At 38.9% G+C, this 14,469-nt stretch overlaps 1 protein-coding gene across 2 annotated transcripts; it reads right to left on the reverse strand.

The window, feature by feature from the left end:
* Nucleotides 1-77: 77 nt before the first annotated feature.
* Nucleotides 78-3,975, reverse strand: cmtm8b (CKLF-like MARVEL transmembrane domain containing 8b). 2 transcript variants are annotated; one of them, XM_033640300.2, is made up of 5 exons: nt 3,805-3,975; nt 2,092-2,265; nt 1,568-1,687; nt 614-668; nt 78-462 (listed from the first exon to the last, which is right to left on the reverse strand). In XM_033640300.2, the coding sequence occupies exons 1-4, from the start codon at nt 3,934-3,936 to the stop codon at nt 648-650; spliced, it is 447 nt and encodes a 148-aa protein (XP_033496191.2). In that variant the 5' UTR covers nt 3,937-3,975; the 3' UTR covers nt 78-462; nt 614-647. The 2 variants fall into 2 exon arrangements, with proteins under 2 accessions (XP_033496191.2, XP_033496190.1); XM_033640299.2 differs by lacking the exon at nt 614-668.
* Nucleotides 3,976-14,469: the final 10,494 nt, after the last annotated feature.

The raw sequence follows: 14,469 nt of genomic DNA on the forward strand, positions 1-14,469 counted from the left end.
CTTTTGTGCAGTATCGTCCACAACTTCCTGCTTTTTCATGTGTGTGACACTGCAGTAACCTCAAACATACAATGGCAAACATAGGAAAATTTTATTTTTTGTCATTGCACAATTTAACTCAGATTCCACTGTTTTGAGAGCGCCTTGTCTTAATGAGCTCATATTTTGTTTAGTTACAGAGTCCATAAAAATGCGTTGAGAGCAAAAGTTTTTCCCTCTGCCTCAGTGTCTTCCTGCTAAACATAAGTCACGCAGCAAAGATACTCCGCTATGATCATATTTACAGTTTCTACACAAGTTTCCGTTTGACTTGCCCTGCACTGAAGTCAAATTTCCAGTCTGATCTCTGTTGCCTTCAAACAGCAGGAAACAAGACTACTGTCCTTCTTCTGTGGTTTTCCAGGCACAGTAGCTCAGGTAACTGCTTCCTGCATAGCACAGTGTGGTCAGAAACGCAAAGAACTGAAAAGCATTAAAAGTGTGGAAAAGATGAGGAGAAAAAGAACACAGGAAAAGAGAGAGGGACGAGAAGACAATGAGAAGGAGTACATTTATTCATTTAATATCTAAAGATCATAATTCACAACTGAAAAATCTCTCATTATCTACTCACAACAAGTCAGTGCACTGGTAAACTGTTGAAGCTGTCACATGAGGCATCTTGGGAACTATGTGTCAAACAGTAATTGATTCAATTGATGTAATTCATTTATCTATGGAGGACAAATGCACAGGAAAAGAGCTGCTAATTTAACAACATTTCTATTTTACTTACTCTGCCCATTTACACAGAACAGTTTCAGCCATGACGTGACCAAGCCATGTGAAACACACATTGCTTGTCAATATCATCATATAATTCAGTATTTTTTACTATCTGTAATATTAATTGTATCACGACAGTCCCACAGCAATCCCTGGCATCGTGCTAGGATACATACAAGTGATTCAAGTGAGTTCCACACTGTGAGGTCTTGATATTTTAAACTTGGATAAAAGAGAGCACTGTTTGCTCTGTATCAGCAGATACCCTGACTTGATTAATCAGAATCAGTTTTAGGAACGAAAAAGTTGGATATTATAGTTTATATTTACGGGATTGTACAAAGGCTGTTTCAAAATGATCCCCATGCTTATAGGAATGTAGTTCTGGTGGAGCAATACTATGATAATAAAAATACTAATATAGCTACAAATATTTATCAGCTTTGAAAACCACCATGTGTATCTGTACTAATTTATAGAATGTGGTCTTCTCAGGTCATTATTACCAAAAAATAATAGCGAGGACATGACCTTAGTGTCCAGGCTGAAGACAGTATCTACATTTGCACAGTGCAATCGCTTGCTTGCAAAAATCCTACATTACCTTGCACATGTGGTTGTTGTTTATTCCTCAGTTAATTTGAAAACTTCTGTTGTTTTCTGACACTTGTCTAGTTGTGTGTAATGTGGACATAAGAATTCCAGTGATGTTTTTGATATACACTCATATGTGTGCTAGAAAAAACTTTCTTTTTGGATGAACTTTCCTCTCAACAGATCATACTGTGAAAAGTGCTCTTACTGCAGATGCTGCCCAGCAGTTGTAGTTGTGTCGTCCCCTAATGGCCTGGTTGACTGAGAAAGCATCTGCTACTGCTGTCACCAGATACAGAGCTGCAGCACTGCAGTTCAAACACAGCGACTACAACAAAGAAAAACACAGTGAAACAGATAAATAGACGAAGCAGGGAGACGGTTATGTTAAACCAGGGTTGTCAAACATACGGCCCAGGGGCCAGAACCAGCAGGCCGATGGGTCCAATCCGGCCCTCTAGATGACTTTGGATACCTAATGTTGATGCGCGTGTGAAGTCCAAGAGGTTTCATGAGCAGTTTAAACAGTGAGCAGATAGTTATGACATAAAAGTTGATATTTATAGGTTATTTTGCAGTGGTTTCAGTGGTCCAGCCCACTTTAGATCATATTGGGCTGTATGTGGCCCCTGAACTAAAATGAGATTGACACCCTTGTGTTAAACATAAAGCCAAAACAAGTGAACCAGACTGCTTGAACAGTGTGTGTGTGTGTGTGTGTGTGTGTGTTACCAGTGTTGTCCAGGGGACCTTTGGTATCCTGCTGTGGGCTCCAGTGAGGTAAATTATAAACAGGCAGACGGTCAGGACCCAGCACAAGATGGCAACGAACATCACCCAGCAGAGAGCAGACACGTCAAAATAGTCTGTACCCCCTACCAGAATCCACACCAGCATACCGAACACCTGGAGGAGAGGAGAGGAGAGGTTAATTTACTTCTTGATGTACTTCAGCGTGAGAGAAGGACATAAAACATAAAGAGAGGTAAAGACAAAACTACAAACAAGTCCAAAGACAAATAAGGTGTGACACAGTTTTGTTGTTGTGTTTTTCCATTGATTGAAGCTCATTATTATATCTGTGTACACTGGGTGAGGAAAATATTTGGCACTATAATTCTCTATATGGAATGTTGACAGAATAAGTTCGTGTCAAAGCTTTAAACCTTCACTGATTTCACCAGATAAATATTTGGAGGTCATAAAAAAGGACATAGCTATGTGACACAAAATGTGGCATGTTGAGGCAGTTGATTTCCCTAAACTAAAAATTGTAGCATAAAGCAGTGTCTCATGTCACTTATGTTTATAAGTTTGGGCCATTCATTTGTTGTTCCATGAGTAATTTTTAAATTCCAAACACCCAACATGCCCCATCTCCCCTCAAAGTGTTGTGGTGAGAAATAAATCTCTTTCCTCCCAACACTACTCCAAACCCACCCTTCCTGTCTCACAACAAAAGATTCTGCTGGATGTTTCTATATCACAGGAAGAAACGTTTTCTGGTGTGAATCATGACTCTAAAGAGAGTTGGTTTCTTTGCTGTTAAAATCCTGAACAGGTTATCAATTTAATATGAAAATCTGCTGAGTTACTGATGTGTTTCAGTCACAATGATTTAACCCAAAAGCCAGAATTTGCAGTTAAATGTGGTGTTTTCTGAATGTAGTTTTCATTCTTTTCTCAGCATCTAATGTATCTATGATTTTACGTTATGCATAGTATGATCTCACAACATCATTTCCAAAAATAAATAAATAATAAAAAGCCTTAGGGTGTTTCAATTATTCTACTTTTTTTTTTATTGTTGCAATTGCTTGCAGTCAGATTACTCAAACTGTGGCGTGCCCAGCCTCTGCATGGCAGCCAGCCAGGCTGTATTTACAGAAAGACTCTCCTGACTTTTTTCCTCAGCTGATTCAGAAAGGAAGAGACACAATGAGGGAGAGGAAGGAGGAAGAGTTGATTTGCTTGGTGTGTTTTTCGGTAACTTCCTATTTTCTTAGAAAAGTAATGTTTCGTTTTTCTGGTTTTTCTGTTACTCCACTGAATATGGTCTGGGCAGTACCACAAAAATCAATTCATACTTTAATTACGATCACAAATTTCAGATCCACTTTAATAAAAAGAAAGTCATGAATGAATCTCTGAATCTATGCTAACACAAAACCTGCCTTCATACGTGCACTACTGTAGATGAGAAACAACCCAAACTTAGAGCAAGTTGTTTCTAGGTGTGTGTGTGTGTGTGTGTGTGTGTCTGCATCACCTTGAGAGAGCAGACCACACACTTACTAACACAATATACTTTTCCTCTCTTTTAATGTTCCTTATATAAATCAAAATGATTGCCACTTCCTTACAATGATTATGAAATAGTAACTGATGTTAATTTTTCTACTGATACAATCTTCAAACCACCAAACAGCTTAAATCCATACTTACTATCTCAGCCAGGAGCAGTATTCCTTTGGCAGTAGTGGTGAAGTGCTGGTCGAAGGCCAGGGTGGAGGTTGAGATGTTGCACTCTGGTACTGAGGGAGTCCTGTGGGCCGACATCACAGCAGCTCTCTCCATGGTGGACTGACGCAGGCAGTCTGTGTGCTCTCAGTCATGTTGTCGCTGCTGGAGAGGAAGTTGTGTTCCTGTCCCGGAATCCAACAAGGACAACCCTTCGTGAGAAGTTTAATTATAAATGCTGCATATAAGCTCACATATATAAAAAAACAATTGCATAATCCAGTATTTGAGTTGTACCCCGTCTTATTCACCTTGATTTAAAAATCACTGACTCAGTACATGAGGAGACATTTTTCTCTGTTTTGTATTTAAAAAGTCAACAAATTTACACTGTAGAGCCAGTTGAGTACTAAAACAGACGAGGTTATCTGCTCGCTTTATTGTTCTGTCACTGCTATTTTTTATTTTTTTATTGTGTGGTGAAGTAATAAATGTTATGTCGGAGCCATAATGCTACATTACATGTTTGAACTGGCGCAGAGGTGACAATAAATAGGAGGGAAATTGAGATGACTTCAGAGGGATTCACAACTAAAGACAAGAAAAGGAGAGCTGTGTGTGAAATCTACTTCAGGACACACTGATGATGACAGTTCTGCTGCTGATGATAAATGATGCTGATAGCCAAGAGGAAGAGGAGGAGTCTGTGTGACACTTTTGCATGTTTTAGCCCCTAACAACAACAATTGATTATTTAGGTTGATGTGCTACATTCCAGGCTGTCATTGTTTTCTGCAATACCATGAAAATCAATTTTCAGAGATTCAGTTTTGCTTGAGTTACAAAGCCTTATTCACCACACTGAACAATTTATTTTTGTGGTGCAGCTTCGATATCTAATAGCTAGAGGGCTACTAAGGTAGAGGGGCATCTTTAGAAAGAGAAACCCCAGAGGACAACCAGGAGGGCAATATGAATGCTAATTTTCCTAATAATCAGGGGTGGAAGTTACCAGTTACATTTACTTTTTTTTTCCCTGTAACAACTTTGTTTTTTGTGTTGCCTTCTTGTCACCCACATTTTTAAGCGGACCTAAATTTAAAAAAAAAAAACTGATTATATTTGTATGTAAGAATTTTTTATATGAAGTTTTGTTGGCCTGCTTTGCTGCATTTCAAGTCACATCTGTTACAGAGTAAAAGTGGAAGTTAAAAAGCAGAGTGTAAGAATGAAACAAAAGATAAGAGATAAATCAGCAGATGCAGCAGACAAGCAGTGGTGGAATGTTACTAAGTCAGTTTACTCAAGTATTGTACTTAAGTACAGATCTGAGGTACTTTACTTGAGTTTATTCTTTTCCTGCAACTGTATACTAAGACTCCACTACCAGCAGTGTAAGGAAGTTAAGATGGGCCCCAGTGCACCCTAATATGACGGGCCGTGGTGCATGCTATAGTGCATGTATTGTCTTGACACAAATTGAGACCTGACACTGGACAACATCAACATACATATTACCCAGCAATCAGTGCATATCTTACAACATACCAAAGAAAGGAGAAATCAATCATTAACTGGATTGTTTTTACAGTATATTTAAAGATTTTATAGCTTATATTAAAAAAGCTAGATAGACAGTTACTATCTTAAAAAAATGAAATGAAAAAAGACAACATTGACGCCGATGGGTTAGCCTTTTTGAGGATTTATATAGAAATGGCACAGTTTTTAGATTCATGATATTCTGTTTTTCATCATTTATCTTTGAACAAAGGTATATTTTTAAGGTGGCAATCTGATCACTTGAAAGGGCCCACTCTCTCTTTTAAGGCCCCTTCACCCCAGAGGCCTCAGTGCACTGTCTATATTTACACCCCTGTCCACTACATTTTAGAGTGAAATATTGCACTTTTTTACTGCATAACATTTATCTGAAAGCTTAAGTTACTAGTTAAGTTACTTACTTAGGCACAGAATTACATTTAAGGGTTTATGTTTTAACCTTTAATGATGCTAATACCACTGTTGTGCCTTAAAAAGGCTGCATACACCTTAATTAATCACTGTTTTAATGCACTCAAACACTAAGTGATCCACATGAAACACACCCATGATGCTGACCCACGTCACCAACAGGTGCGTGCTAAGTGCTAAAACACTTGTGGTGGTGGGGAACGTTTACCTTCAGTGAGATGTGTCTGCTGTTTATGACGATAATCTCTGTCACAGTTTTGAGTCTTTGAAAACTTTGAAAAGCGCAGTGGAATAGATAGGCTGAGTGGACTGGTTATAGTGGGACAGAGAGGCTGAGTGGACTGGTTATAGTGGGACAGAGTGGCTGAGTGGACTGGTTAGAGTGGGACAGAGAGGCTGAGTGGACTGGTTAGAGTGGGACAGAGTGGCTGAGTGGACTGGTTAGAGTGGGACGGAGTGGCTGAGTGGACTGGTTATAGTGGGACAGGCTGAGTGGACTGGTTAGAGTGGGACAGGCTGAGTGGACTGGTTAGAGTGGGACGGAGTGGCTGAGTGGACTGGTTATAGTGGGACAGACAGGCTGAGTGGACTGGTGTAGTGGACTCTTGCCTTGAGTATAAAGGAACAGAGAAGTTGAAGCTTCAGCAGATTGTGGAGGACCTCGTGGTGCACAAGACTCACACAGAGCTGCTCAGATAGATGAGTACAACAAAACAGTTAGGTCCAGAGGAGACTGGTCAACGTTGCTAGGCAACCTAGCATTGTGTGTGTGTGTGTGTGTGTGTGTGTGTGTGTGTGTGCACTGCAGCTTGTGCAAAAACTGTGCAGTCAGCACCAGAAAGGCTCAGAGGGTGGATGGTGAGGCATCCTCCAAGACACCAGCAGGGAATATAATCAGTTTCCCCTGAACATTCCCCCTCATACTTTACCATTTAGCATGAGCATTACCATGAGCATTACCATGAGTAATAATGAGACTGACATGAAAAGAATTGCTGTAACTATGAGTCGAGGCTACACTGTGATGTAAAGTTTTAATCTGCAAAGTCATAGGTTTCAGTGAAATGACATGAAACTAGTGGAGATCAATTTAAAGATCCCCTCTGTGTTTTCAACAAATAGTCTGCCTTGAACAACAATTTCAGATCTATAAATATGCAAATTTTGTTTATTGCTGTATTGAAAAGTCCATTCTCAGTATTTGTGCAAAACTGGGTAAAACTTGCCTTAAGTTTAAGTTTCCACATTACATTTGTGCTGAATACTGGAACACAACTGGCTCCAAACTAGTTGTGATGTCACAATATCCAGCTAATAGGAACACGTGTTAAACTAATTTTCAAGGAGAGCGAAGAGAAACTGTCCTCCTTTTAGCAGATGAATCTGAAAATGGCCTTTTACTCAATTGTGCACGTATTCTACACAGTAAAGGTTATCAATACACAGGAAGTAACAAAAACAATTTTTTAATGGAGGACTGGGGGACTTCAAGGAGGAAATAATGCTGAGCATGGACAGTTTAAAGGGCCATGATCAAATATATAGATACATCAATAATTATAGAATTAAATGCTCAAATAAGTGATTCAATAAATTATCATATAATTAAATGCTTAAATAAATAAATTATTTTTTTTATGTAATTTAATGCTTAATTAACACAATAATTAAAGAAATCACAATTTAAATCAGAAATTTAATATATAAATGTTACATCTATTTGTGTATCTGTGTGTATCTGAGACATTACTGCATTAAATTTTTTCTGACCACCAAGTGAGGAGAAATATTTGGGGCCTAATTAAAACCCTGTATTCCATCATAAGTGTGCCCATGCTGCAGTGCAGCTGTGGAGGCAGTGAATGGCTTTGACCACCGGGGGGCAGTAGTTACACATGGACAAACAGTAACCCTCACTTGAGGGGAATGAGCAGAGAACAGGGACAAAAGAGGCAACGTTGAGGCCAGCAAGACGCGCTGGGTGGGTAACTGTCGCCAGTGTGGGCGTGTATATTGTTGTTTTCGCTCATATGTTATTTATTTTTGCTGCTAATACGAAGAAGGCAACACTACGCTCCTGATAACATGACTGACTCAACTGGTTACCTGAAGGCTGACGCCCCACAGAAGCAGGTGTGCATTAGGCCTGCCACAAACTTGGATGACTGAATTTCGTTCTGCTGTTATCATTGCATGGACATTTATAACTGTGCATGTGCTGATGGTGTTTTTTCCTCCTAACAGAATACAGTAGAATAGACACACGATAAACTAAATGTAATCTTTATATAATTCAAACAGATTTTCATTTGATTTGTATTTGAATTAAATCAGAGAGATCACATGTTTCTCAGCAGTTCTAGCTGCAACTCTGATTAGACTGAAGTGATAATCAACTATAGGTGACTATAAATTAAGTCTTATTACAAAAAAATGTAATGGCAATGAAGCTAGCAAGAGTTTGGACAAACAAATAGAGCAATAACCTTCACATTAAGATGCTTTGTGGTGTTGTGCTGCAGTCAATAGGCTGGGCTATACGTTATCTGACTGGGTTTTTACATGCTTTATCTTATGCTACTTGATAGACTAATTCTGCCCCGCTGAGTACATTCTGCTCTGTACAGCAATATATCCACTGCAGCAATCTATACTCTGCATTACTCCTTCTCTCCATTCACTCGACCAGCAGGCCAGCTTTTCTTGTCCTCCCTGTGCTGGCCGGTGGCTACATGTAGCCATTACATTATAAAAAAAAATGAAAAAAGAAGAAGAAGAATTGGCTATGGCTATTCCTGTATATGGAATTGACAGCTTGCACCCAGAGACATTATTCTTTCTTTGAGACCAATAGATTTTCTATATGAGCTGTCTAACAGCTAATTATCACAGCAAGACCAGGGTCGTTTCACTTTCATTCTATTAATTAAAAAAGGAAACACAATCTTAATGTCATTTACTAATGTCAGAGCACATTCTTAATTATTTTGTTCAATTAGATTGAACGTGCCCACCTTGAGGAAGTTTTAGGTTTTATCCATTTAGGAATTCCCTTTGTCAGACTCGTTGTATTCTATGAAATGTGTGTCAGGTTAATTGTGCATGCAGTGTCTTAATAGACTCAATGAAAAGGTTTGGTTTTTATAGGAAACTCATTTGTTGTACATTTTTTGTGTGGAATACAGTCTTGTAGATGATCGGTCTTTTTATTACAATGATTTAAGTACCATCTCGCACATATAGTATATTTTAATACAGTGTTAAGGGGTGGGAATCTGCAGGCACTTCACTGTTCAATTACGATAACGATTCAGAGGGCTACGATGCGATTATAAAATGATTACTACAGTGTTTTTGATTACTATACATGATTTATTTTTTTTCTCACTGTGTGACTACATGTTACGTTTAAAACATAGCACATTTGTACTGATCCATAGTTAAAATAAATTAATGAATTTACTTCTGTTAACTTTTTCTTGGTTAATAGAATTATTGCAGTATATGCCAACAAGAGCGAGCGGGAAAGCCAAGCTAGTATTGGTGTATCAGTACTGTGGAAAATGAGTATTGAAACTGTTTCAAATATTCTAACATAAGTATAACTCATGTTCAGGCCCATTATGTTTCACCGTCCAACTGTTTCAGCTTAAAGGAACTTACAGCCCAGTCTTACAAAACCGTTCGCAGCGATCATAATGTCGAGAAATGGGTTTTAAATTTCTGATTATTGACTTTCTGCATCCAGACATAGTGTTTTAAAAGAGAATCACAATGCATCTAAGAATTGATTTTCCCCTCCACCCTTAATGGTGTTCTGGTCTGACATGACTAGCTGGATTTATTTGTGTTTCTTCTCTGCAGAATAAATGGCAAACAGTTATCACATTTGTTAAGCGTGTCCAATAAAGTGCACTTACAGTCCTTCACTTTCTCATCTTAGGCAGCTTTTCAACTTAGGTGTGCTCTGCAAAATGTGCTGCCAACACAGAATCTGTACCGGACGTATGAATAATGGAAGCCACTGTCGATGTGCTCACATTAGAGTGGACTCTCTCCTCGGCTGCACACATGGGAAAAGCTGAGATTGAGGACATGGTCAATTGGAGTTGCTCTAAAGTCATTTGAGAGCTTTCTTGCTCATTGAGCACATCTCCATCTTCCTCTACCACCCCTTTCTCCTCCTTTTCATCCTGCTCCACCTCCTGTAAAGCATCACAACTCCTCTTTTTAGACCTCTGATCATTTGGTGTCAGTATGGTCATCAGAAAACCTTTCATCAGATGAACATACAGGTATGATGGACCATATCAGTAAATATCAGGTGGATGTAGCATGATCTCACATAGTCCTGATCATAATTAGCAGTAATACAGCAGGCTTTCCCACTAATCAATAACTTGGTGTCGGCTGTAGTAGCTGCTCTCTTAGATTCTCCAAAGTAATTAAATGTGCTCTATTGTCTCGGCGCCTCAATTAAAACTGGGTTTCTTCCTTTAATTCCCTGAAATACCACAAGTGCTCAGAAGCCCACAGGTGATTAATGGTTATTTCTCTGATTTTGTTTCTCTGTATGTTTGCACACACACGCATGTGCCTATGCCCCTGGCCTTAGATTATTGATCATTAACTAATGATAACTAGGACTGGGCAATATACTGATATTATATCGATGTGTGATGTCGATTTATTTGTGAGTTTTAAAGGCTGCATTACAGTAAAGTGAGATTCTGAACTTGTCACGATATAATTTCTGACTTTCATACAATACCTTGAAAAATATCCATACCATTTTTGATACCATGGGGGGAAAAATACATCTGATACAAGTTAAACCTTTTCTTAAATGATAAATATAACAAGGCTGTAACATGACAACAATACCATTTCTTTCTTGGTTGGTAGCAATAAGACGTTCAGAGGCCCAAAGTTCAAAAGCTTCTGAGATTATGACACATTCAAAACGCAATAAAGTGCAAGTAAAGAAAACAAAACATTTCCGTATTTTAGGACAGGGTCAGGCAACCTCTGGTTCTGGAGCCACATATGCGGCTCTTTAGACCCTCTCCAGTGGCTCCCTATGGCTTTGACATAAAAATGATCTGGAAATGAATAATGGTTAAAGCCTATGCACTGAATCAAAAAAATACTTTAATGTTTCATCAATTAAAATATGTGTCATACATCTACGACCTGCTGCCTTTTCCTCGAAATTTTGCTCAACTTCAGTAGTGGTGGAGAGCCTGGCTTCTCTCTAGCATTGCTAGCTATGGATTTCAAATCTTACATAAAAAAGGAAAAGTCCTGAAGGAAAACAGAGGATTTAAGAGTGTGTGGACAGATTCATTTGCTTTCACCACCAACGCTGCAAAGGTTGCCGACCCCAGTCCTGGTAGATCTTTACTTATTGTACGTACATTTTTTGTTCTTATTTCAGACTTGTTTTGGCAATGTTTTCCATGACAAGAAAGCCTCTTGGAATTGAATTGAATTGAATTGAATTGAATTGAATTGAATTGAATTGAATTGAACTGAATTGAACTGAATTGAATTGAATTGAATTGAATTGAAATGAGAAGACAGAGCAAGTGGGGGTGTGTGTGAGTAAACTAGCTGTTGCAGAAAACAGAGAGCAAGCATCGATACAGCGGATAATGAGTATTGAAAATATTCAGAGACAATATGTATTGATAAATCGATATTTTTGACAACACTAGAACCTGGCTGTTTTAGCTGCTCTACTGTTTGCCTTTACCCATTTAGTCATTATATTCACACTACTGATGATTATTTGTCAAAAATCTCATTGTGTGAGTATTTTGTGAAAGCACCAATAGTCTATTGTTGCAATATTGATATTGAGGTATTTGGCCCAAAATATTGTGATATTTGATTTTCTGCATATCACCCAGTCCTAATGATAAAAATGATAATGATGAAATTGATAATGATTTTACTTAGCCTTGGCACATTATTATTAACCATAGAATTTTGTGTAGTTAGGCTTTAATCCACACTATCAGGACTTAAGATTAATTTGGCACACCAACCAAAACCAAACTACAGAACCAGAGTAAATGGACTAAATGTAGCATGGTACTATGTGTAATAACAGAAAATAACAAAATGAACTATTTATTTGACTCTTTCTGAAGAAAGTGTAAATTTGTGGCAATATCTGAACATGAACTGTATGCTGTAAGATTCCACCTGTGTTGGTGTAATTCATTTTAGTAGAATTGAGGTGAACCCTGGCCTACCAGTAGCTCTCAGGCATCCAAAACAGTTATTCAGTCAGCTAAGAAATCATCATCTCAGAGTGAATTAATTGAAAACGAGAAAATGAAATGAATAGAATCAGTTTCCCACAGACTCCAGAGGGAATTATGCAACAGACTAAACCATGTGCATTTGTACCTTTTGTTGCTGGGGCTGTACTTTAACTCCAGACCTTCTTTTCTGAGAGTGTGGAGAGGAAAAAGGGCGAGATAGCACATCTCTGCTGGAAATGACAGCTCTTATCGAGTTTTCCTCCTCTACCCTCCTTTCCGTAATGTGTCGTTTTCATTCTCACCATTGTCCTCATTGCTCCAGTGTATTTACTCTTCAATCCTTCCCTCTAATTCTCTCTCCCCTGTTCTGTCTTCTTCTTCATGGTGAGTGTTTAGATTATGCTGTGACACAAAGCCTCACCACTGACACACACACACACACACAATGCACCATTTACTGAAACTCTACATGCTAAGATGTAAATAACCTGAACTTCGCCTGAACCTCCCCATCCCCTGTACACACACACACACACACACACACACACACACACACACACACACTAATAAATGTGTACAAGCCCAGATGCTGCACTGTAATTGGCCACTGTGGCTTCCTGCTGTGGAGAAGATATTTTTAATGCACACACAAAGACATACACACACTAATCCTTGCCTCTGCAACATCTGCCACATCCCCCAACACATGTGCTGGTTAAATGCAACCACACACACACACACACGTCATGGACGTACCCAGTGTAACCATACAGGCAGCCCCTCCCTGTTTAACCACCAGCCCTGACATCAGTTCTAAATAAAATGATGTGGTTGTTCACCCAAAGGCACAACCTCGCCCTCTGAGACTTCAGCTGCTGTTTTTTTTTTTTTTTTTTTTATCTCCAGCAGTGATTTCTTTGGATTGTTTCCTATGCTGTGTGGAAAGGACTCTGGAACAGTGTTTGGATCATGTGACGCTACACATTTCCACTTAAACTTGTTGCGAGAGTGAATAAATATATTTGAAAAAGTTCATCCATCTTGTGACACAACATCTGTGAGAGCCAAGTAACTTTTTCTCCAAATATGAGGGATATTTTCATTTTAAGAGGACCTATGATTTTCCTTATTTTCTGTCACATATTTAATGTTACGTTCTTGGATGTTCATAAACGCAGCCAAAGTTCCAAATAATGTGGTAAACATATGTAAAAATAGTCCCTGTTACCAAGATCCTCAGGCCTCAGACTGTTTTAAATACTCTGTTTCCAATGTTTTTTTGTTTTTCTACTTTCGTTATGTCAGCTCATGACAGATTTATATTGTCGTCACCTTCAGGCCAACATATCCTTATACAACAGTTTGTATGATATTTGAAGAATTAATAGTACCCCACGAATGACGTCACGTACTTAAAAAGTTACATAGGTTTAGGAAAAGAGACATGGTGACAATGTATGTTAAAATAACTCAAGTTGGTTGACACAGGACAAAAACACCATTCTACTGGGGGAAAGTCCTGTTTTGTTTGACTCATTCTCCAGACAAACCTATGGATGTGTGACCTGTGCTTCGGTGTATGTGGAGGGAAGCAGCTCTCTGTCTCATGGTGAAAACCGCATGCAGCAAAGAGTGATGAAAGTCGGCAGAACTAAGTGTCTAGATAAGCTCAGGGCCACTGTTTGACCTCACGAGAAGGCCATGTTTATTGTTTTGTGGTGAAGACTGCAATAAAGCCATTGTTAATGACAGCGCCCGAACGCCTCGCCATCCTTCCTGCTGCAGAGTGGTCGGCGCCACTAGAAGTGAGTTACCAGCTAATAAGGAGCCAATCTGAATTAATGCCAATATGCCGGTTTTTCACCCAACTACAGTTCGGAGATGGTAAGCCATCACTGAGAGAGGTAACACAGTGCTTGAGAACAACCTGTTCATTCATGCTGCTGCAAGTGTTTATATTAGGCCTACATAGCCTACACTGCTACATGTAACTACATGCTAACATAAGGGAAACATATAACCTTGGATGCTGATGTTAATATCTCCCATATTTCAGATCATATTCGTGCTTGAGCATGTGCAGAAGATTTTGGTTTAGAAGCTTTGATTGGTGATTTTTCATGGAAGAAAGCGATGGTGCTGAGTTACAGACGACCCGGAAATCAGAGCAGACTGGGCTTTTTGGGGAGGGGGGCTTGAAGAGACAGGCGCTAAAATACAAGTATTATAGGTCCTCTTTAAACAACGTTTTCAGTCTTATGTCAGATAGCTTTAAATACATTTCTATGTTGCTCTTCACCTTCATCTGTCTTAACTTAAGCTTAAATTTCACAGTCAGCCTTGTTAACATCAGCTTGATGTGTCAAAAACACATCATTACCCCAATGTCATACCTGTGACTGTG

Source organism: Epinephelus lanceolatus, chromosome 10, assembly GCF_041903045.1.
Source record: "Epinephelus lanceolatus isolate andai-2023 chromosome 10, ASM4190304v1, whole genome shotgun sequence".
Taxonomy (NCBI): domain Eukaryota; kingdom Metazoa; phylum Chordata; class Actinopteri; order Perciformes; family Serranidae; genus Epinephelus; species Epinephelus lanceolatus.